The 25,050-nt window shown below is 44.5% G+C and overlaps 2 protein-coding genes across 7 annotated transcripts in view; both read right to left on the bottom strand.

The window, feature by feature from the left end:
• Window positions 1-239: 239 nt before the first annotated feature.
• Window positions 240-14,370, bottom strand: ZNF892 (zinc finger protein 892). Its single transcript, XM_077133744.1, has 3 exons — window positions 11,715-14,370; window positions 11,075-11,164; window positions 240-8,147 (listed from the first exon to the last, which is right to left on the bottom strand). The coding sequence occupies exons 1-3, from the start codon at window positions 11,857-11,859 to the stop codon at window positions 6,880-6,882; spliced, it is 1,503 nt and encodes a 500-aa protein (XP_076989859.1). The 5' UTR covers window positions 11,860-14,370; the 3' UTR covers window positions 240-6,879.
• Window positions 14,371-20,431: 6,061 nt separating this feature from the next.
• Window positions 20,432-25,050, bottom strand: part of ZNF2 (zinc finger protein 2) — a 47,838-nt gene continuing 43,219 nt past the window's right edge. For 5 of the 6 annotated variants that reach the window (XM_077133739.1, XM_077133737.1, XM_077133738.1 and 2 more), the window contains one exon: window positions 20,432-24,804. In XM_077133739.1, the coding sequence (XP_076989854.1) occupies window positions 23,696-24,804 (1,109 nt within the window). In that variant the 3' untranslated portion in view covers window positions 20,432-23,695. The remainder of the gene's footprint in view (window positions 24,805-25,050) is intronic. The other variant, XM_077133743.1, reaches the window with a different exon arrangement.

Raw genomic sequence — 25,050 nt, 5'->3', positions numbered from 1 at the left:
AATGGAATGATCATATGTTAAGAATGTTTTTGTTCGTTTGTTGTTAAATTTTTTTTATTAATAAAAAAGGAAAAAAATCAGCTTTTTTAAATTCTAAAAACCAAAAGGAAAAGTGATCATCTCAAAGGATGCAAATTTTACTACTGTGCAAGAAAACTTTAAAAAATGTAAACAGACACATTTGATTATATTCAAAACCATTTTTATTAAGCTATACCATCACAAAACATACATGATGTAAGCTCATATAAATGACCATATCAACAATACTTAATAGTTACATAGCACTCGATAGCTTACAAATCACTGCCACACTCATTATCTGCCTAACTCTAATCACTCTCAAGTAGAGTAGTTATTACATTTTTTAAAAATATAAGTGAGGAAACAGACTTAAGAGATAACATGACTTGTCCTAAATTCCAATTATTTTCCTTCTCTTGTTGGTTCTCTATGGTAGCATGTATTAAATTATCATTTAATTTAATATATCAAATGAAAATGAATAGATACCCATATAGATAATACTATAATGAATAAAACAAAATTCTGAATCCAGTTCTCCAGTGTTTCTCACATTCTTTTATTTATTAAACATACCAACATACAAACACATTCTTACCATATGATCATTTCATTCTACATATATAATCAGTAACTCACAATATCACATAGTTGCACATTCATCATGATCATATCTTAGAACATTTGCATCAATTCAGAAAAAGAAATAAAAAGAAAACAAAAAAAATTCATACATATCATACCCTTTACCCCTCCCTTTCATTGTCACTAGCAATTCAATCTACTAAATTCACTTTAACATTTGTTCCCCTATTATTTATTTTTAACCCAAATGTTTTATTCACAAAAGGAGCATCAGACACAAGGTTTTCACAATCACACAGTCACATTGTGAAAGCTATACAATCATCTTCAAGAAACATGGCTACTGGAAGACAGCTCTACATTTTCAGGCACTTCCCTCCAGCCTCTCCATTACACCTTAACTAAAAAGGTGATATCTATTTAATGCCTAAGAATAACCTCCAGGATAACCTCTTAACTCTTTTTGGAATCTCTCAGCCATTGACACTCGGTCTCATATCACTCTTCCCCCTTTTCATCGAGAAGGTTACTCAATCCCTTGATGCTGAGTCTCAGCTCATTCTAGGGTTTTTCTCAATCCCTTGATTCTGAGTCCCAGCTCATTCTAGGATTTCTGTCCCACGTTGCCAGGAAGGTCCACACCCCTGGGAGTCATGCCCCACGTAGACAGGGGGAAGGCAGTGAGTTTGCTTGTTGTGTTGGCTGGAGAGAGAGGCCACATCTGAGCAACAAAAGAGGTTCTCTTGGGGGTGATTCTTAGGTCTAATTTTAAGTAGACTTGACCTATCCTTTGTGGGGTTAAGTTTCATATGAACAAACCCCAAGATTGGGGGCTCAATGTCATATACTCTTGAAGCAAAGACATAAAGAAATCATATTAATCTTATAGTTTATATTCTCAGTCATATTTATCTTCCATTTTCAAATTTGTAATTTACAACTAAATACTGTTATTTCACCAACTTAAAATGTTGGTTACTTCAAAGTCACAGGAAGCCCACAGCCCGGTAGTTTCCACCTTCCAACCCAAGCAGCTCATCTGTGGGAACCAGTGGATATTCTTCTCGATGCTTAGTTCTAACTGGTTCCTGGTTCTAAATGACCTAAGTATGCCACAGATCTCTGGACTGTAACTGACACCCCCGATGTGTCCTTCTGGTGTCAAATGCAAGGATGTTGTCAAAAAGATGAAATACTTTTCTCTGTTCTCTTGCTAAATAAAGCTAAAAACCCTGGATATTATATATAAAACAAGCACAAGACTCTGAAAGGCGGAGAGAAAGCAGGCCAGCTAGAGCTCTTGGAGTGGGAGTGCTCTGGGTTTCTTTCTGCCGAACCCCCAGAAGGAAGAGGTGCTGAAGAAGCAAGTGCACAGGGACATCAACAGGCACAGACGAAAAAAGGTCCAAGACGAGCCTGCTCACTCCAGTAGAGAGACTGGGAAAGTCTAGCAAGACAGAAAACTTTTAGACCTAATTGTCCTGCTCTAGCCACAGACAACAGAAAGAACTGCAGCCATACCCCCACCAACCAGAACCGAGTGGGAAGCTGAGATGTCCACCCTCACCAGGCTGCAAGGAGACGCCCAGCCTCCACCCCATGGGGTAGTGTCAGAGAAGGTCAAATGGAGAGACAGGATTTTCATCCCTGCATGCCAGTAATGAAACTCCCCTCCCCCCTGCCCAGATTCAGCTTAGATCACCTGGGGAGACTGAACTTCCAGCCTCATCAGAGATGACAAATGGTTGCCTCCCTCTTCCTAGCATGAGTTCAGTGGAGGCTGGGCTGGTTTGAAAGGATAATGCACTCAAGAAAAGCCATGTTTTAATTCTCGTTTCATCTCCTGGGAGGCAGCTATTTCTTTTAATCCTATTCAGCACTATAAATTGGAAACTTAGATTATCTACATGGAGATGTGACTTACCAAATTGTGGGTGTTAGCCTTAGATTAGAGGGAGATGTGACACCACTCATTCCAAGTGGGTCTTAATTAGTTTACTTGAATCCTTTAAAAGAGGAAGCATTTTGGAGGAAGCTTTAGAATGACGACAGAGCCACAATAGAGGCACGAGATGAGAGAGCCACAAGAACCACAAGAGGCCACACAGCCAGAGCACCTTTGGAGATGAAGAAGAAAAACATCCCCGGGGCAGTTTCATGAAACAAGAAGTCTGGAGAGAAGGCTAAGAGTTTACCATGTTCGCCATGAGCCTTTCCAGGTGAGAGAAAAACCTGAACTTCATCAGCCTTTCCTGAGTGAAGGTAACCTCTTGTTAGTGCCTTAATTTGGACATTTTTATAAACTTGTTTTAATTAGGACATTTTCATGGTCTTGGAACTGTAAACTTGCAACTTAATAAATTCTGTTTTTTTTTTTTTTTTACATGGGCAAGCACTGGGAGTCGAACCCAGGTCTTGGGCATGGCAAGCGAGAACTCTGCCATTAAGCTACCATGGCCTGCCCCAATTCTCCCTTTTTAAAAGCTGTTCCATAGTGTACATGGGTAGTTGGTGGTTAGAATGCCAGCCTTCCATGTGGGAGACCTGGGTTCAGTTTCGGGACCATGCACCCCTCCCCTCCCCCCCAAAAAAAGCCATTCCATTTCTGGTATTTTGCATTCCAACAGCTAGCAAACTACAACAGAGGTTTATAGAAGAGTAAGGACTTTTACCACTGCCCAGCAGTAATGAGGTATCTGTAGAGGCCACTTCAGTAGTAATAATAAGATACCCCTGCTCAGTATCAAAGAACGCCTCCCCAGCCCAGGAGTTAATAGAGGCCCAATGGCAAAATGGACTTCCAATGCCAACTGAAAGTAATAAGATGGTACCATCACCCCCACCTTTTTCAGTGCCAGAGGAGGCCTACTAAAACAAGCTTTAAATAGGATCTGGAGCTTTATATAATAACCAAAGTGTTCAAAATACCCAAGTTTCAATTGAAAATTATTCATAATATCAAGAATCAGGAAAATCTCAACTTGAGTAAGAAGAGATTCCACAGATGCCAACATTAAAGATGACAGATGTTAGAATTACCTGGCAAGGTCTTTGAAGTAGTCATCTATGGCGGTTTGGAGCTATGTGTCCCAGAAAACCATGTTCTTAAACTTAATCCATTCCTGTGAGTGTGAACTCATAAATAGGACTTTTTGATGAGATTACTTCAGTTAAGTGTGGCTTAGCCAAGTCGGGTCTTAATCCTATCGTGAAGGTCTTATGGGGAAAGTCAGAGAGGGAGAGAAAGCCAGAGGCAGCATTCAGAGGCTGAAAGTGAATGGAACCCAGAAGAGAAGGGAAGGGCCAGGAGAGGCTGCCACGTGCACTGCCATATGACAGGAAAGCCAAGGACCAAGGATCACTGGTAGCCAGTCCTAGAATGCTATAGCCTTCTGGCAGAAAACACTGTCTTGATGATGCCTTGATTTTGAACTTCTAGCCTCAAAACTGTGAGCCGCTAAATTCCCATTGTTTCAGCCAACCCACTGCATGGAGGATTGCTTCGGCAGCCAGGAAACCAAAGCACCACCATAAAACCGCCTCAGTGAGCAATTACACACACACTTCTCACAAATGAAACAAACAAAGACTCAGCAAAGAAATGATATAAACAATCAGTGGATACCTAATTTAACTTACATGGTCAGTTTAGTTGAACACCATAAGTACATGGAATCTTGAATAGGGTGTGAGATCATGTTGGTTTTGTGCAGGTTAGTGTGATGCCCTAATATATACCAGAGTAATTTGGGCAGAGAATAAAAAAGTATTGGCAAAGTTCCACTGGGGGACTGGGGAGAAAGGAGGAAATATTTCTGTTATTCTTGCAAGCAGTGGGCACGACCAAATTAATAGGCTGAGCCCTCTATCTTAAGATTTGTCCCTATGAAACTTATTCCTGCAAAGGAGAAGCCAAGCCTACCTATAATTATGCCTAAGAGCCACCCCCCAGAGAACCTCTTCTGTTGCTCAGATGTGGCCTCTCTCTCTAAGCCAACTCAGCAGGTGAACTCACTGCCCTCCCCTCAATGTGGGACAGGACTCCCAGGGGTGTCAATCTCCCTGGCAATGTGGGACATGACTCCCAGGGGTGTCAATCTCCCTGGCAATGTGGGACATGACTCCCAGGGGTGTCAATCTCCCTGGCAATGTGGGACAGGACACCCAGGATGAGCCGGGACCTGACATCATGGGAATGAGAAAGCCTTCCTGACCAAAAGGGGGAAGAGAGAAATGAGACAGAATCAAGTTTCAGTAGCTGAGATTTCAGAGTCGAGAGTTTATCCTGGAGGTTTTTCTCATGAATTATACAGATAACCCTTTTTAGTTTACAGTGTATTGGAGTGGCTGGAGGGAAGTACCTGAAACCATTGAGCTGTATTCCAGTAGCCTTGATTCTTGAAGACGATTGTATGAAAGAGCGTTTACAATGTGACTGTGTGATTGTGAAAATCTTGTGTCTGATACTCCTTTTATCCAGGGTATGGATAGATGAGTAAAAAAAAGGATAAAAAATAAGTAATAGGAAGAATAAGGGGTAAAATAAATTGGGTAGATTGAAATACTAGTGGTCAGTGAGAAGGATGGGTAAGGGGTAGGGGATGTATGAGTTTTTACTTTTTTATTTTTCTGGAGTGATGCAAATGTTCTAAAAAGATCATGATGACGAATATACAACTCCGTGATGATTCTGTGAGCCACTGATTGTACACCATGTACGGACTGCATGTGTGTGAAGATTTGTCAATAAAAATTTAAAAATCAAAAAAGAATCAATGGAATTGAAAAATACAATAACAGAAATGCAATATTTATTGAGCACTTACTCAATAAATTAAAACTCAATCACAGGTTCAATAGCAGAATGGAGGGTACAGAGGAAAGAATCCACAAACTTGAAGACAGAAACGACAGAACTTATCCATTCTGAACAAAAGAAAACAGACTGGAAAAAATGAACAAAGCCTTTGGGACCTGTGAGACTATTACCAGAGCTAACATCTGTATCATCTGAGTCTGAAAAGGAAAGAAGCAGAGGGCATAAGGGCGGGGAAGAGCAGTATTCAAAGAAATGATGGCTGAAAATTTCCCAAATTTGACGAGACATAAAGCTACAAATTCAAGAAACAGAGCTAACTCCGAACAAAGTAAATTCAAAGGAATCCATGCTAAAACACATCAATGTCAAACATCTAAAAACTAAACACACTGCACACAAAAAAAGTTTGCAATACTCTTCAGTTTCAATAAATATATATACATATATATATATATGCAAAGATGTCATCTGTCTCTACCCAAGAATAAAATGGTGAAAGCAAGTATTTCACTGTCTTTTCATGTTTTTCACAATCTAATATGCAGTGTCAGTTCAACTCTACAACTAAATTTCACAATGGCATGAAAAATTCTATGATCCAAACTACATACAGCTGAGGTAAATAATTATACATAAGCACCTCCACAGATGAATTGGATAGCTTAAAATGGATTTAAAACATCAAAGGTCCTTTTTGTATTCTCCATTTCTAGGCTTTAAGTCTCGACCTTTGGAGACAAAAGCGAGTTCTTAGTAGGCTACATGCCTCAATAAGCAAGGTCCCAACGACAAAAAATGGGTAAGTGGACCACCTTGGTTTCAGGTTAAAGAAGCCTACGTCTTTTGTGATTGACCAACTTTGCTCAGTAACAAGTTCAACTAATATTTTCCTTGGTGTGAGTACTCAGTTGAGTAGTTATGACAACCAACACTTTGGGGATTCACTCCCCAATTCTTTTTCATTATCCTTTCCATCCACTTTTTTCTGGCCTTATAGTTATGACTAAAGGAAAACTTTCCTTCTACCACCACTTTTGATACTGGATAAATTCATGGTGGACTCTCAATCTTTATCTCTACCCCTGCAGTATCTCTAAAAGAACCACTTGTCTCTTTGAAACTTTATCTCTGTAGTATTCCGAGACTAACTGGCTACTCAAAATGTCTTCTTTCCACCACACTCTTCTTCACTTTTAAGGATCTGGTGGCTTACATACACATTAGGATATTAGAAATAATTTTCCCTTTTCCCCAAGGAAATTAAACATGCCCTCCACCATTAGGATATTTCAAAAACGTACAACCTCTTTCATATTCTAAGCAAGCTATGTCCCGTATCAGTAACTTCTCAATTAACATATACTTTTTTGGTAAGTTTCTTTATAGCCCTCAGAGCATTTATAGTAAGTGCTCAATAAATATGTTCTGCTTGTACTACATTTATATAATCTTTATCCAGTATGAATTCTCTTTTGTTGGCCAAAGGTTGAATGCTCACTAAAGGCTTTTCCATATTCCTTGGTTTTCCCTCCAGCATGAGTTTTCTGATGTTGAGAAAGGGATGAACTCTGGCTGAAGGCTTTCCCACATTCCTTGCACTGATAGGGTTTTTCTCCAGTGTGAGTTTTCTGATGTTTAGTGAGAGAAGAGCTCTGGCTGAAAGCTTTTCCACAATCTTTACACGTGTAAGGTTTCTCTCCTGTGTGCGTTCTCTGATGACGAATAAGGGCTGAGCGGTCACTGAAAGCTTTGGAACAATCACTGCATTTATAGGGTTTCTCGCCAGTGTGAGTTCTCTGGTGCTGAGTCAGGGCTGAACAGTAACCAAAGGCTTTTCCACATTTGTTACATTCATAAGGCCTCTCCCCAGTGTGAGTTCTCTGGTGCTGAATAAGGCCTGAGCGATCACTAAAGGCTTTTCCACATTCATTACATTTATAAGGTTTCTCTCCAGTGTGAATAACCTGATGCTGGGTAAGAAATGTGCTTTGGCTGAAGGCCTTCCCACATTCGTTACATTCATAAGGTTTCTCTCCAGTATGAATTCGCTGATGTTGAGTGAGGTATGAGCTCTGATTAAAGGCCTTCCCACATTCATTGCATTCATAGGGTTTCTCTCCCGTATGAATTATGTGATGCCGAATAAGGGCAGAGCGGTGACTGAAAGCTTTCCCACATTCATGACATTCATAGGGTTTCTCTCCAGTATGAATCCTCTGGTGTAGAGTAAGGTGTATGCTCTGACTGAAAGCTTTCCCACATTCATTACATTCATAGGGTTTCTCTCCTGTGTGAATTCTCTGGTGCAAAACAAAAGCTGAGTAATAACTGAAAGCTTTCCCACACTCGTTACACTTCCAAGGTTTCCTTCCTGTGTAAATTCTTTCATGCCTAATTAGATCTGAATTTTGTTTTAAGTTCATTTCAAGCGAATCACAATTATGTAGTCTCTCTTGTTGTTGAACAAGTAATGACTTTCGACTAAAATTTCTTCCAAATTCATCACACTGGTAACTTCTCTCCCCAGAAGATTTCTTCTGGGTGACAACCATTTGCACTAAACGTTTCTCATGATTTTCCTGCTGACTCTCTAAAGAGTCTTCACATTCACTGGCACCTCCCTTAGGAACTCTTTCTATAAACACCCCAGGGGCTGATGCCTCTTCAGAAATGTCCTGCTCTAGGGTTAGCTCCTTGTTTTCTGGATTCGTCTTCAAGTCTGAAAGAAAGGAAAATAAACATGTACCATTTTCTACACTGAGAGAAACCTAACTGCTGTGGTGGGAAAATACTGAAACTAAAAAAAAAAAACTGCTGACAGGGAACATAATAACTTGAAAACTCTCACCAAAAATAGCCTTGCAATCATGAGAGAACACAGGAGAAGAGAGGTGAATGGGCAAAGAAACCTAGGTCATGAAGAACTATGACAGAGCACACACTCAACATTCCCCTCTCTAGAGTAGGGAATTAGAAAGAATAACAGAACATGTCTAAGCAAAAGTGATGTGAGCAAATGGCAGATCAAAGCCAGGTACTGGCGAGACAGGGCTGGGGTCAGAAAAAGATAGTCTCCTAAAGACTAGTCACCACCTCGCCAGAGCCTTATCACTTGAGAATTACCATCTTCAGCCCATCTCCTTGCTACCAATCTTTCCTCATTCCAATATGTCCCAACTATCAACAGATTGTTTCAAAACCATCCCTCTCATCATGCTACACAAAAATCTCTTTTGGCTCTACTGTTCTCAAGATAAGATACAAATTCTAGAAGCTGGCATTCAGTGGTCTGCATCTACAAATTTTAATTATCACAGAACTTAGTATTAGAAACCAACTGGTATCTCTGACTGCTTGCCATCACACCATCCACAGTACACTGGAAAGAGTAAAACATAACAGATTTTAAAAGAAGGAGTAGTCTGTGTGGAGGGAAGGTCAGCGCATCATGTATTCAGATGGGCCTGTACCCTATCAAGGTAACTGTTCCCAAATCCTGGCTTCCTAGTAAGAGTTTTAGGTGGGGAAGGCTTCACTACGAGAAACATTTAAATATCTCCAGGCTTTGATGATCTTCAGTACTCACTGACTCTACATAATACAAATCTATTCAACATAATACGTTTCATGACATATCATATGCAGAGAAGTGCCTGGGGCCTAAAAAGGACCAGTAGGTAGAAATAGTTGTGAAGGAAAAGGGACTTCTAGCTAAGGGGAGTGGAAGAATTCAAGCCCCAAACGTTCCTGGAGAACACGCAGCAGAGAAGAGCAGGGAACCTGACTGCCTGGTATTAAGGGTCCAGGTGAAAGAACAGAGCGTACCAGAAGGTTAGGCAGGGGGACTGACAGAGGTCTTGAAAGCAAGCAGAGGAATACAGAACTGGCACAGTAAGCTACAACTCATCATGAGGGAATCTAGAACTAGTTTATTACCTCAATTAGACCAGGATAAGACTAAAGAAAGTATTATCAGCCAATAGTCACTGCGGTAATTCAGTCTAACAAAAGTGAAAGGGTCAAAGGATGAATCCAGCCCTGACACCGTGGGATCAATAATCCCATCTTGACCAAAAGGGGTAAAGAAGTGTAACTAACAAAGTATCAGTGGCAGAGAGAGTTCAAATAGAGTCGAGAGGCTACTCTGGAGGTTGTTCTTACACAAGCTTCAAACAGATCTTGTTACCTATCCTAACTTTCCAAACTCCAACCAGGACCATTCCAGCCAATCCTAAAGAACACCTCAGGCAATATATACGATTCTATAAAGGTTCCATGCACTAGAGTAACTTTCCAGAAACCTATAACCTCCAGATAGGTCCCTGGTCCAGATAAGTCCTGAAACCTAGAGGGCCCAGCCTCTCCAGAACATCCGGTAGTTTCATCTTCCTACCCCATACTAGTGACAGACCCTTCCAATATAAAAAATTTAGAATTGCCATAGCCCAAACACCCCTAAAAACAGATATGGAAAGATCAAAGGTGATGGCAGAGTTATACATAGAAGACAGGACTTAACAAATGAATATGATTGAGTTATTAAATTGATATCTCTTTTAGTCTCCAATATCTTAGAGCAGCTGGAAGTAAAAACCTAAAATTGTGGAATTGTAACGCATGCCAAACCCTGAAATTTGTTCTACAACGAATCATGGTCTTGTACTTTGAAATTTGTTGCTTTTTTTGTATACGTTACTTTTCACAAAAAAGTCAATTGTGATGACAAAAAAAATTTATTCCTTCTAGCTTCCTATATTCTGCAGCAGTTAGAAGGAAAAATCAGAGAGGATCATATGGCAGTCTATGACAAACTCTGGGATCTGTCCTATAACTACCTGTTAAAGAATGCTTTGAAAACTATTGCTTTTTTCCCTTTCTTTGCTTTGTATATATATGTTATGTTATACAATAAAAATATATAAAAAGAAGTGAAAGTGTCAAATCCATGATATCTTCCAAAGAAAAAGTTACCAGGATTTAATCAATAGCTATCATTTGCTATGCATAGAGCCAATAATGTTCTAAGCATTTCTCTTGGATTATTTCATTTGATCCTCACAACAAGCCTATGAGTTAAGTGCTATCATATCATTATCACCATTTTACAGTTTGGGGGATCAGAGGTGCAGAGAAGCTAAATCATTTGTTAAGGTAACAGAGTGAGTGAGCAGCTAATTCGGCTTTAAACGGCAGAAGGCTGGCTCTGAGGTCTGCACGCGTAACCATTATGCTCTGCGGCCTCCACTTAGACAGAAGGGCAGCAAGGGGAAACTCAGACACCAATTCAATCATTGGTCTAAAGTTCAAAAGATAGCATCACTCTGCAGACTTTTTCTCAACATATATGAAAAAAGGGCTGCTTTAGAGTCTTACACCCAAGCAAGTTGTTTAACAAACATTAAAATGCTGGTTTCATTTTACCTTATTTGCAAAAAAGAATTGGCTTGAATGTGTGGGAAGTAGTTACATTTTTAAAAAAACAGTCCACAGAGCTGGGTGGCAGGGAGACAGGGACTTTGCTTTCAATTTTCATGGGTCTAAGTGAACTCTGCAAAGGCTCTTCCATGAGCATTGCAAAAATACTTTTCCTGCTATCTGGGTTTTGCCTTCAATGTTGACCACTTGCTGTTTGCAACAATCAATCACCTGGACTGGCTGCTTTGGGGACTTCTCTCTCCAGCTCCTCCCCTCGCTCCCCTCGCTGAGATATTGCATCAGGCTTGGAAATTGGAAGCCCTGTTCATGAAGAAAGAAAAAGGAGTCCAATAAAGAGTTCAGTGTTAGCTTCTTGGTGTTTAGGGAAGAGAGAGGGGAAGGGAGGGGAGGGAGGGAAGGAGATACACAAGCACACACACAAAGAGAGAGAGAGAGAAAGGCTGGTTCTGGATTTCTTCCTCAACAGAGCTCAATATTGTTTCTTCTTCTGGAAAAAGAAGGTAGGAAAACTGATATGGGCTTATCTGAGTTCAGAACAAGTGGCTTGTTTTTACCTCTCCCCACTAAAAGCAGCACTCACTTTATTAAGAGGCATTTCTGGTAGAACTTTGCCTCAACACCCTTGGACAGGGAGAAGGAAAGAGACGTCACAGTCTAATACCACAGAGACGTCAATTTCTAATTCCAACAGTGTTAAAACTGTATCTAGAAACAAAAAGCAGAAATTGCCTGTCTCAGGCCTTATAGGGATTAAAAGTCTTTGAATCTAAGAACCTCAGAGCTCCTAGAAAGTGAAGAAGCAAAGGTGCCGGTTGGGTAAATTCACAGGGGTAGAGAGAGCCATCCTCACCCAGCAAGACCAGACTCCTATGCGTCTCGGGCCGATCTCCCCGAGGAGGGTTCAGCCGCCCCCACTGGGTGAACACCTCAGCCAGACCCCTGCTCAGCAACGATTCCTGAAAAGACCAAACACAGGAGCGGCAGTGAGGGACCATCCTTTCAAAGGTCTTCGGGAACAACAAAACTTGACAGCATAGGAGAAGGAAGACAGGAAGGACCCCATGTTCTCCAACATCAAAATTCTGACATACTTATGGGCCACAAACTCGCTCTTTGCTCCATGTATCAAAACTGCATGTTACCTGCAAATAGGGAGGAAAGTACCTTCAGCGTAAAACCTGAAAATACAAAGTTATTAGCTGATGTAGTGATAAACTCAATTATAGAACTATAGAAATGCTAACTAGATATGAGAAAGTAGAAAAGATATAATTACCAATTAAACATTTTCTTTGTGATGTGGTTTAAAAATATGAGGTTCAAGAAATAAAAAGCATCTTGCTCTCTGGTTTTCCTTTGACAATAAAATCACCCCAATATAGATACTAAAAATTAAGATGTCTTCAAGATATATCACAAGAAAATAGATTAATCGGTAAAACAGGACTTCAAGCCCAAGTGTTTATGTAATTTCCCAGAGTTCCTGCCATTTCTCGTAATAGCCCTGCCCAATCTAACCCCCACACCGTGCCGCCCAGCACACACCCTGCTCCTGCGGTTCTGGGCTCCAGGCCTTTTCTCAGCTGCGTGGATGTGCCCCTCCTTCACTGGCCCCTTTACACAGGCTGATCCCTGTTCCTGTGTGCCCCTCTCCCCGCCTCATCCTTTCAGCCTTTTCAACCTTATTCACATTCAGCTCAGACATTTCTTCCTCAGGGAAGCCTTCCCTGACTTCCTGACGCTCTAGACGGTAGCACCATGGTCCTTCCTTCCTCTCGGGCTCGAGCACACACCGAGGGACCTTCTGAGGAACACGTGTCAGTCCCAACGGACAGTAAGTTCCATGAGGACAGAGGCCAGGTCTGTTTTTGCTCACTGAAGCAGCTCTAGTATCTGGCAAGGGTAGAACAGTCTATTTGTTGAATGATTAAATGAAGAAAGAAACGAAAGAACAAGAATTAGTAGAAACAAGTTTAAATGGGTGGTTCTATAAAAGTGTACACAGGAACAGAGGCAAAGAGGAGAACAGATATGTTTATCAAACACTGAACACATCAATGGAATGTTTACTCTCGTCTAACCTTGATCTATACATGATGCTCGATGATTGCAAGAGGCTGGAAGATACAGCCTGAGAAACAGAATGGTGAACTGTGGTGTAAATAAATGATTCAATGCGTGCTGCTACAGAAAGAAATGAAGTTATGAGGCATGCAACATTGTGAATGAACATGGGACATTATGAGACACAAAATAAGCCAGAAACAAAAGAGCAAATATATCATATGGTCTCAAGGAATTATTAAACTGTACCACTAGGGAAACCCCTGATAGTGTCTCAAATATTAGAGACTCCCAAGTCAATAGGCTAAGCCCTTGATCTTGACGCTTACTCTTAGGAGGTTTATTTATATAGTAGGAAAGCTAGGCCTACCCATAGCTATGCTACTTATATTTAAGCTTCAGCTAGATACTGCTATTATCATGGTTTGCCTAACCCCAACCAAAACCATTCCTGCCAACCTTAAAGAACACCTCAGGCATTAGCTGAGATTCTGCATTATGATCACTTTCCAGAAACCTACAACCTCCAGATGGGTTCCTAGGCCAGGTAAGTCGTGAAACCCAGAGGACCCAGCCTCTCCAAAATATCAACCAGTTCCATCCCTTCATGCCATATTGACAGCCCTTTCCAACATGAAAAAGCTAGAATAGTATAGTCCCTAGAAACTGGGCGAAAAATCAAAGGAAAGGTGGAGGTTATAACAGAGAAGATAGGATTTATTGTTTCTTTTTTTGTCTTTTTTTTTCTTAGAAGATAGGATTTAACAAATGAGTATTACAGTTAAATTGTTATACTGGTATTTCTTTTAGTGTCCCCTTCATGGGGCCTTACTTAGCTTCAAAAAGACCCAATATAGACTTCCTGTGGACTGGCCACAGCTTACCCAAGTCTCTCTCCCCTGCCCCACTCCTAGCCCACGCCACAGTGAGGCACCCACCCCTTGATGACCTGTAACTTGGAACCCTTTTTGCCAAACTGTTCTCATTCTGGGAATAGTCCTCTATTCTACTTTCCAAATCCCACTCTCTCTTGTTTTTCAAACAGCAGCTTTTCTCCCAAACCTTTCCCAGTTAACCTAGAGCATGGAAATCTCTTCCATTGCCTGTTATGACTTGTCTGTACCAGTCATTTCCGCATTTTCAGAAATTTATTTCATCATGTCGTTGAACTACGTCATCTATCTATCGCTTACCTCCCCAGTAAACTCCACGAGGCAGGGACAGGTGGCTTTATTCCTTGGCATCTCACCACAGGGCCAACTACAGCACTGAATAAACATCCAGCACCACAGGGGCAGAGAAGAAGTGCCAAGAAGCCTGGGGGGAAAGCTCTGCCCAAGGGAGAGGCAGACCCCGTGGGGTTCACCATTCGCCCGTTTATAAGGATGAAACCCATCTTCCCGGAATCCAAGCTGAGCAATTCCACAGCAAGGGAAGAAAATACACCCGCGCTGAGCGGAGGAGGGGGAGGGGAGGGGTGAGAGAAGAGGAAGAGGAGAGGGAGAGGAGGGGAGGGGGGAGAGGAGGGGAGAGGGGAGAGGAGGGGAGGGGGGAGAGGAGGGGAGGGGGGAGAGGAGGGGAGAGGGGAGAGGAGGGAAGGGGAGGGGGAGGGGGAGGGAGAGGCGGAGGAGGGGGGACCCCACCTGGGGCCCAGGGCTGGGCAGCCCTGCAGCCACGCCATCGTCGCCTGGCCTTCCGGCGCGGGGTCGCTCCGGGTCCTCAGGGGACGGTCCTGGAAGCGGAGAGACGGGCCATGGCGCTCACGCCGGCAGCGGCCGGAAGACACCGCCTCACAAGCGCCGCTTGCTGCTCCTGCGGAGCCCCACGTGGGACTCGAGGCGCCCTAACACCCCAGCATCAGGCCGGCTCCCGCCCAGGGGAGCCGAGTGGGCCGCGTGGGCGGGTCGGCGCGCAGCGGCTCCCACCCACGAGCGGGTCAGACGCGGCTGCAAGTCCGCCTCGGGGGCGCCCCGCGCCGTGCCCCGCTCTCCTCGCGGCTCGCGACCAGCGACGCTCACTCTTTTCAGAAAAGGGGGGACCCGCGGCCTCTCGGGGCGCTCACTCCCGTCGGCCCGGACTGCGGCGGGGACAGGGGTCCGAGCCAGGGCCGGACTCGGGGTCGCTGGGCAAGGAAGAGACACACGGCCCTCGGGGCCCCGGGCCAGGGAGGCGGCGCCTCGGCCTCCAGCCCCCACGTGCCCGACTCCCAGGGCACACGGAGCGCCCTCCCCGGCCCGTCCCCGGGGTCCTCACCGCGGCCCCCGGGGTCCTCACCGCGGCCCCCGGGCTCCATGGCGGCGACTCCTCTGGCGCGCGGGAGAGGGCTCCGGGGGGCCACAGCCCGCCCAGCCCCCAGGACGCGGCGCGCGACCCTCGCCGGGGCCCGGAGCCCCCACCGGGGCCGCCCCGCCGCCCCCCCTCCGAGCTCGGCCCTCGACCCCCGGCGACCGCGCCCCTCACGCCGGCCCCGGGCTGGCGACAAAGGCATCCGAGGCGCCGAGCGAACTACAACTCCCGGCATCCTCCGCGGGGCGCGACTCGCGGCCCCCCCGCCTTCAGGCGCCCCCGCGGCGCGGCCCCGACGCCGGCTCCCAGGAGGCCCCTGCGGCGCGCGCCCCGGACCCCACCTCCCAGGAACCCCCGTGGCCCCGCCAGCGCGCCCCCGATACCGGCACACGGGGGCGCGTGGCACGTCCCCGACCCCGCCTCCCGGGCGACCCCGCGGCGCGCTCAGCCTCGCAGGGGCCGGGCTCCCTCGGCTGTAAGCGCGCCGGGCCGCGCCCCTGGCCACCCCGGGGCCCTCCGCAGCGCCTGAGCCCTCGGGAGGAGGCGCCCGCGCCCCGCAGGTGTGTCAGGCCCGCTGGCGGGGCCGAGGTGACCTCGGGGTGCCTCCCGTGGCTGCAGAGTCCGGGGCGTTGACGCCGGGCTGCACCTGGCAGCGAGGAAAGCCGGGATCTCCGCCCGGCGTTAACTCGGCGCAGGAACACCCCGGCCTGCCTGGGACCGCTGACCTCACGGAGACGATCTCCGCTTGCACCCGCCCCGGGAGCCACCGGCCAGGAGCCGTGCGTGTTCTCCTGGTAACCCCGCAGCCACGTCCTCCCTTTCTGTCCAGTTCACAGCCCTAAGAGACATCCGATCAGCCTAGCTGTGCCCTGGCTACAAACCCCGAGGCCGTTCGACCTTCTCTGAAAGACTCTCCAGCTTGTGGCTCGGCACAAGGCTCCCCAGAGTAAGGGTTACCCTTCATCCTCTCCGCCTGTTGTCAGGGGGTGAAAGCAAAAGTGATTCTCACGGAGGAGAGGAAAGCCCGCCTACCCTTCTCCACTTCTCCGTATCTCCTCGGGCACCACGTGGATGGGTTACACCCTAGGAACGGCAAACCGACAGCACAGACGGTCCCGAGTTCCTGACAGTTCAGTGGAACGGAGCTGGGGTGTTAGCTTGGAGAGCACACATTTCTCTTTTGCTTAACCCACTATTATTTGGGGTCTGCGGTACTCCTGCAGCCACTCTTATCTCTGACTGGTGTATAGATGGGCTGCTTTTGGTCCAGTCAGCTAGGGCTGGGGGAGTGGGGACTGTGGTAGAGAACACAGGCCCCCCCGCTCAAAGGACAGCTGATAGGGCTCCCCACCCCAACCGCCCACCCCCCACCCTCCCCTCCCAGTCAGCAGGAGTTGTGGAACAGGGAGTCTCCTTCACAAGTTACGGTGCATGGAAGGCACCACCACTACAGAGGAATACCTTCCTTTTGCTGTCCATCTCCATGGCAGAAATCTTCACCAAATCCGTGGTCTGCTGTTGGTCTTCACCTCACTTGACTTATCGAGGGCAGCTCAAAAACCTGATCACTCCCTCCTCCTGGAAACATTCCTTCTAGTTGATTGGCCACTCCTTCTCAGTACTCTTAGGTAGTTCCTGTACCCAATCTCTACACCTACGGTTCTCAAAATCAGCACATCAGAATCACCTGGAGACTAGTTGAATCTATTCTGATAGACACCACACCCATTCCGGAGGGCTGGGGTGGGGCCTGAGGATGAGCATTTGTAACAAGTTGCAGGCGACGCAGATGTTTAACTGGAGGCCAACCAAATGTTGGAATGCTCGGGACCTCAGCTGTTGGGTGTCTCGCTCTTTTCCAGTAGTACTCACTCTCTGGGTGATCTTATTTAGTCTGGACTCGCTAAATACCATCTAAATGTTATCACCTCCCAATTTATCTCTCCAGCCTGGGTTTTACCTCTAGAGTCATATATATATCAGGCTCCTCACCTTCTCTACTTGGATGTCTAATAAATGCCTCTAATTTAGCATGTTTAAAACTGAACTTCTTGGGTCCTTCCCCACTGCCTTACTTCTCCCATCCAGAGTTTCCCTCATCTCAGTAAGTGGCCACTCCATCCTTCTACTTGCTCAGTTCATACTGTGGAGCCATTATTCCTCTTTATCTCGCCTCACATCCAGTATAACCTGACCCACAATGTCCACTGCTGCCACTCTGGTCCAAGCATCCATCATCTTTTGTCTGGCTCTCTGCACCTATTGGTTGACTGGTCCCACTTCTACCGAGTACATTCTCTTCTCAACACAATGGCTCTTCCATGTCACACAGAATAAAAACCAGAGTCCTTACAATGCCCCCATAACCTGGGCCCTCCTATCCCCATTAATTCTGATACTATCTTCTACTACTCTCCCTTATGTGGTCTGCTGTGGCCTCCCTGGCCTTTTGGCCATTCTTTGATCAAACAAAGGGCCCTTTTTACTAGTTCCTCTGTCTCAATATCCTTCCTCTAAGTATCCACATGGCCTCCTCTCTCAACTCCTTTAAGTCTTTGTTCACCTTCTCTGTGAAGCCTTCTCTGACCACATTATTTTTTTCCATGGTACTTATTCTAATATATTTTACAAGTATTGTTTTATTTATTGTGTGTCCCCTGGCACACATACACCAGAGCATAAGCTTCATGAGGCAATGAGTATCCCTAGTTTATTTTTAGGTAGATGATCAATAAATAAATGAGAGTATACTGTTCTCTGTGCTTTTATGGAAGGTTTAAGTTCCTGAACTGAATATGGTCCTCATTGTTTTCTTGGATCTTATTTGTGTGCTTCTGGAAACCATGGCCCTTCTTGATAACTTTGCTTTTACCTCTATAGGTCCTGTTTTAGAATCACATGGCCCCAAACACTAGCACCCACCCAAGCACGCAGATTGGTCCAGTAGACCAGTGTCACAGTCCAGTAGTGGAGTCGAAACACCTTAGAAGAAAAACCTCCATGAACCCCATTATCTCAGGAGGGTGGACTGTCCTCAGGATTTTCTAAATTCAGTTAGGGCCTGTTTCCTTCTAGTCTTTGTTTTGCCACAACATTCTGCCATCTTTACCTTCACCAAGAAGTCTCTAGTGCCACAATAGGCCATTTATTTGAGTGAAAGTAGATGTTGAGAAATGAACAAGGAATCTATTATTCAGCCCAGAAGAGGGCAAGAGCAAAAACATAATGGAAGGATTTGGGTGGCAAATAGGTGGAGGGTTAGGGGCCATGAGAGTCAATAGGAAAGAGAGGTCTCAGGTAGTGAGAGAAAAAGGTAGACTTGAGACAGGAAATCAGGTTTGGAATGAAGCTGCAAAGGAAGGTAAACCAGGCATGCTTCATGTACATAATGCATTTCCTTAGGGCCTCTCACAGACCCTCAGCCACTTGCTCCACCTTACCTGCCAAAGCCTATGAGCCCAATCAGCCATGTGATGGCACCACCTGAGCTGGACAGTTAACTTGCCTGAGACCACCAGGCTCTCTCCATTGCCTGCCACAGGCCAACCAGCAGTACACCACAGGTTTCTAGCTCTTCCTACCGCTTTCTGGCTTGCTGGAGTGCTATACAGTGGGTTGTTGGGTACTGTTTCCCTAGGGTGGGTGGATGATACAACCTGTCTGTGAGGCAGATAAGAGGGATCTGACCCAAATCAATTCCTCTTCTCTTCTCCCATCAACGGCTCCAAGTCATGGTTTCTTCACAAAGTCTCTCTGGAGACCTCTTGCAGAGCCAAGTGGACACACTTGCTAAATAACCCACTGTCTGTCTCTCAGGTCACTGAAGCAATGGGCTAATGGGTTAATGGTTCTAGCTAGCTGCCGGAATGCAATATACCGGAAATGGAATGGCTTTTAAAAAGGGGGAATTTAGTAAGTTGCAAGTTACAGTTCTAAGTCTACTAAAATGTCCCAATTAAAGCAAGGCTATAAAAATGTCCAATATAAGGCATCAGGGAAAGACACCTTGGTTCAAGAACACTGGTGAAGTTCAGGGTTTCTCTCTCAGCTGGAAAGGCATGTGGCGAACATGGCAATGTCTGCTAGCTTCCTCTCCAAGCATCTTGCTTCATGAAGCTCCCCAGGAGGTGTTTTCCTTCTTCATCTCCAAAGGTCGCTGCTGGTGGACTCTGTGGCTCTCTTGTCCTTCTGTCGCGGCTCTGCAGCCCTCTCCTCATTCTCAAAAGGAACGCTCTCCAAAATGTCTCCTCTTTTATAGGATTCCAATAAACTAATCAAGACCCACTTAGAATGGGTTGGAGATACATCTCCATCTAATCATGTTTAATACCCACAACTGACTGAATCACATCTCTGTGGAGATAGCCTAATCAAGTTTTCGACCTATAGTGCTGAATAGGGATTAGAAGAAACCACTGCTCTCACAAGATTAAGATTAAAACATGACTTTTCTGGGGTACATAAATCCTTTCAAAGTGGCACAGTAATATATCAGGTGTCAACTTGGCCAGTTGATGGTGCCTAGCTCTGTTGCTGTGGACTTGAGTCATTAGCATGTGAAACTCATCTACGATTGATTACATCTATAGTCGGCTAAGGCAAGTGCCTTCCAAAATGCGTGATGTTTAATTTAATTTTAAGCTTGAGGCTTAAAAGAGAGGTCAGAAGAGAGCTCAACACAGAAGAGACCAACAGCTCAGCATACCTCATCTCAGCACTCACAGCTCAGCCCAGATGTTTGGAGATGAGAAAGGAAATCACCCCCTGGAAAGCTGATTGAACCCAGAAGCCAGGAGAGAAGGGCTAGCATCTGGGAAGTGCCTTCCTGTGTAAGAGAGAACCTCAGATGAAAGTTAGCTGCCTTTCCTCTGAAGAGCTGTAAGTTTTTAACTAAATAAATCTCCTTTTATTAAAAGCCAATCCATCTCTGGTGTATTGCATTCTGGCAGTTTTGGCAGACTAAAACAGTAAGCTAGTAGCAGTGCTTAGGAAGGTAGCGAGGGTAGCAGCACAGGCTGACCGTGGATTGCATGGAGTCTGGAGATAAGTCACTGGGAGGACAATGTTAGGTCTCTAGTCCTAGCACCAGGAGTTTCAAGGAAGAGAACTCTTTTGTATCAGTGGCCAGACACTTTAGGAACCCTGAATGTATATTCTGTAATATAGAGGAGTAGGGATTTACATGTAAATTTTCTGACCATCAGAATGGAGGAGTCATACTGATAGTACAGGAGCAGTTGCAAACAGTCCAGAAAAGAGCTACGGAATAAGGGAACATAGCTGGTGATGTCACAAGTTACAACCAGGACAGACTTCTAGAACCTGACAAATGCTACACTTTCTCTGCTCTAGTATATCATCTTGCATTTGGGAGGGGCAACCCTGATGCCTGATGAATTGGGAGGTATCTAAGGCTTGGAAGTCTACCAATGAAGTTTCTATCAAGCCAAGTGATAGTGTTTGCACCAACTTTGCCCGGGCACAGAACATTCAGGGATGGTTTCAGCCTGACCTTGGTTTGATGACGTATGCTTGGTTTATTCACCCATGATCGCTAAAATCAGTGTCATTTTTGAAACTCATACAGTTATGTATACAATCAAAGGGACTCATTCCATCTTGTCCTTTTTCTCCTTTAATTTCACCATTTAATCTTATCGATTTGATTTACTGATGAGGCATTTCAAGAGAATTATAGAAAACTTCCATCTTTCTAGCAGGATATCTGCTGGGGGTTAATGGGGAAGAAAGAGTGGGAGAGTGGGCATCTGCTGGCAACAGCTCTTTAAGTGAGAAACACCTTCCAGCCACTACCATGTCATCTGCCTGCACCCAGATGCACCATGTTCCTCCCTTTCACACACCCCCAATAACAGGATTATTAGGCATCTCTACAACCAGGCTGAGAAACAGCTAAGACCTACATATTGAACTGACTCTTGGCAACAAGCTGGCCAATTTTGAATAGTGTGATTATACGTTTTTATTTGTAATTAATTCTCTGCATACTTTAAAAATACTTTGGGCATGGATAAATAGATGGGTTTTTAGTATGAATGGCAGAGAAGTTGGCCTGAAGAAAATCAGACATGCAAAAAGACACTTGAAGGTGTCTGGGATTGAGTTGCCAGACCCTTAGGAAGGATTTGCAAAGAATGATGCTGGGCCATAGGGACAAAGAAGACCCACACCTCTTGCTCCTCTGTCATGATTAGCCAATCCCTGGAGGCATCAAGTCTCCAAAGCTGATCACAACGGATGTGGTCCATTATACTTCTAAGGTGAGGCCAACCTCACCATGAGGTACCGCTCACTGTCCCCTCTGATCAGAGGCAGTATTCTCTGTGGGTAGTAGTTAGTTCCTCTTCTGCTGACTTGTGTATTGCTTTGGAAGGTTTAACAGGAATTTCATTTGGCTGTGAATAAAGTGGTTGAACACATAGAGTTTATTCTTGTACATTCATGTCCAGAAGTGCAGGACTGGTTTGGAGGCTCCATAAAACCATCAGGAAACCAGGCAGCATCTATTTTTCTCTCCTGTCACCCTTAAGGCATAGCTTTTATCTTCAAATTCGCAAGATGCTGCTGAAATTCCAGCTACGAAATCCACATTTCAAGAAGGGAAGAGCAAAGGCAAAAAGGAAGTTTCCTGGCTGTCAGTCTCTTTTAAGGTGCCTTCCCAGGAGTCTTATGCAACAAAATCCATATATAACAATATATCATTGGGCTAATAAGCTAAACCTAGCAGCAGGAGAGGCTAGGAAATGAGTCAGAGTTCTTGATATTAAGGAAGAAGGGAAGAATAACTATTAGAAAGGCAATTAACAGCCTCAGTCATAGCAACCATTACCAACATTCATTGCCAATACTTTGGCTTTTTCAAGTGACTATTATGAAGTTCTGTAAAATGGCTAAATAAGGTGAACAGTTTTTCCTATAGTATTTGGTCTGCAGGCTCTGCACAGGTTCTGCACCCATGTATGATGGAAATGAATTGACCTCCTTATGTGGTATGTGTGGCATGTTGAACATGCTGGGCAGCCTCCCAGAAGCTGTTCTTTGATCCTAATAAGGAACGAATTTTTGTGGCCTCTGTTACTGGGCTTTTCTGCTTATTAATACAATGAAAGAGAGAGCCAAGCTAAATCTGTGCCCTTTATGTAGGGGATGGTACATGAAGTGAAGGTAATTGTGCTGCTTTTGTTTTTAATATCCAGACATCAGGAAATCCACTTCATCTTGGTGCTCCTGCTCCCAGCTGCTCTCTGGATTCATTGCTTCGTTTTATTACTAAGCAGGAATCCTCAACGACATAGACATGAGGAAGCCAGTCTACACCTCCACCGTGTATGTGTGGATAGGCGAGTCTGTATGTGGGTTTCAGATACTGATGTTGAGGACAAGAAGGACACTACATCTAATGGGATAGGTTGATCTGGCTTTCAGTTCCCTCCTCGTGACTGCTGCTTTGTGATCATCCATGGATGAGCTATGTCTGGAGTTAAGTTTGGTTTTACAGAATTCTTTAAGATTAGGCTTAGCCCCATTTCCTGGGTCATTGTAGAGGATGACCTCTACAGCCAGAGACTGCACTGAACTGCTATGGCTGCAGCTGACTGTCGCAACTGGACTTTGAACGTTTTGGTTTATTTTCCATTAGCAGCTACAAGTGAATATATTATAAGAAAGGGAAGGCATTTTGTCCAAGATATTGACAGAATGGAAGACCTGACCCATATCCCCTATAGCCAGGCTAAGGAAACATAGTCATGGGGAGATGAAAACAAAGATAAAAACCAACAACATTCCCGGACCATGCACCCCACCCCCCCAAAAAAGAAAAACCAACAACAACAAGAGTAACTGGTAGATGGGTTAGTGTTTCAGAGCCCAGAGCTTGGTTAGAAGACAGATGCCAAAGACTGAAAGCTGAAGTGGAGAACAAAGTATATAATCCAAATCAGAGCTCTAGGAAGCTCCAAGAGGAGTGGGTTAAGAGCTAAAAGCACAATTATATGGAAGACATGAGTTGGCCTACAAAGATGTTAACTTGATGTGTATTTTCTTACTGAAGTTTGTAGTTCCAGAAAGTGCATTTGATTTGGGGCTCAAATTTTCATGACTAGACAGGTGAGCATTCAAAATGTAGTAAGTGCCAGTGACATGCCAGGTGCCACACGCTGGGGATGCAGCAGTGCACAAATATAAAATTAGTCCCAGTTCTCATAGAGCACTCAGTCTGACAATAAATAAATAAGTAAATACATAAATTAATTAAATTAATAATTAATAAATATGATATCTATATTAAGGTCCCCTTCAAACACTTACAAAGAGTATAGATTGGATAGCTTATAACCAATTTGGGGTTTTCTAAATATCTAAGATTTGAAGCATCCCAGATGAAGTTTATGGCATGATCCATTGAGATTGATAATTAGGACTGTGGTTACTTAGCAGAGGCATGAAAATAAGTAGCAGTTAGAAGGTGCTCAAATACAAATCTTCATTATCTTGTAAAAATCTGTCTGAAGTCTCTCTAGGGGTTGCTTGTTCAGCTGAAGCATTTCCATGATACTCTAAGGCCTGTTTGGCATAACGCCTCTGATGTTGAATTACAGATGACTTGCAACTGAAAACCTTCCCACACACACTACATTCATAGGGCTTTTCTCCAGTGTGAACTCTTTGATGTTGAATAAGCCGTCTTTTTTGGAGGAAGGCTTTCCCACATTCAGTGCACTTATAGGGCTTGTCTCCACTATGAATTTTCTGATGTTGATTAAGGGATGAGCGGTCAAAGAAAACTTTTCCACATTCATTACATTCAAAAGGAGTTTCTCCAGTGTGTGCTCTCCTGTGGCGAATAAGGGATGAGCGGTCAAACAGAGCTTTGCCACATCCCTTACATTCATAGGGCCTCTCTCCAGTGTGAGTGAGCTTATGGCGAGCAAGAATACTTTTCTGGCTAAAGGACTTCCCACATTCTGTACATTCATAAGGACTTTCTCCAGTGTGAATTCTTTGATGTCGAGTAAAAGATGAGCGGACAAAGAAGGCCTTACCACATTCGTTACATTTAAAGGGCTTCTCACCTGTATGAGTCCGCTGATGTTCAGTAAGGGTTAATCGGTCATAGAAAGTTTTCCCACATTCACTACATTCATAGGGGCTCTTCCCTGTATGAGACATCAGATGCTTATTAAGACTACTCTTATACCTGAAGGCTTTCCCACATTCTTTGCATCCATAAGGCTTCTCTCCAGTGTGAGTTCTCTGATGGCGGGTGAGGGATAAATGGTTAAATAAGGTCTTTCCACATATGCTACATTCAAAGTTTCTCTCCTTACTGTTAATTTTCTTGGGAGGAATGGATACTCGCCTTGAGTCCTTCTCCTTAGGGAAAGATTTTGTCAAAATCTCCCTTAAAGGATTTTCTTTTGTTCGGCCCTTAGGTCTATCAGGTCCAAGTGCAGGACCCAGAGAACCGTTTATTCTCGGTTTTTCCATTAATGTTTTTCCTGACTTTACTTCTTCAGAAACATCTTGCTTTTGAATGGAGTCCTGGTTCTCAGATCTGGCCTTCTTGTCTAAAATAAATAGAAAATACAGATATACCTATTACAGTGCCAGTGTAAAAGAAAACACTATATACGTTAGGGAGAGAATGAATACAAAGTACTGCTTTGCTCACTGATATCTTTCTAGAACAAAACATTAGGGAGAAGCTGAAAAATGGCAGAGGTAAAGAGGGGAATAGAGACGAGAAATGGAAGGTGCACACTTGGCCCCGTAAACATGTTTCAACTATTCATTCATTAGGTAGTTCCTAGGGG

Source organism: Tamandua tetradactyla, chromosome 17, assembly GCF_023851605.1.
Source record: "Tamandua tetradactyla isolate mTamTet1 chromosome 17, mTamTet1.pri, whole genome shotgun sequence".
In the NCBI taxonomy this organism is placed as follows: Eukaryota; Metazoa; Chordata; class Mammalia; order Pilosa; family Myrmecophagidae; genus Tamandua; species Tamandua tetradactyla.
This window is presented reverse-complemented; position numbering and strand designations above follow the sequence as displayed.

What these genes read in the sequence shown, in the direction of transcription:
- ZNF892 (XM_077133744.1), bottom strand. Translation starts at nt 11,859, where the DNA reads ATGGTCCCTCACTGCCGCTCCTGTGTTTGGTCTTTTCAGGAATCGTTG. An exon ending in TAGGAGTCTGGTCTTGCTGG is followed by an intron (nt 11,165 to 11,714) that starts GTGAGGATGGCT and finishes CTTCATGAACAG; the next exon opens with GGCTTCCAATTTCCAAGCCT. An exon ending in CCCCAAAGCAGCCAGTCCAG is followed by an intron (nt 8,148 to 11,074) that starts GTGATTGATTGT and finishes CCTTTCTTTCAG; the next exon opens with ACTTGAAGACGAATCCAGAA.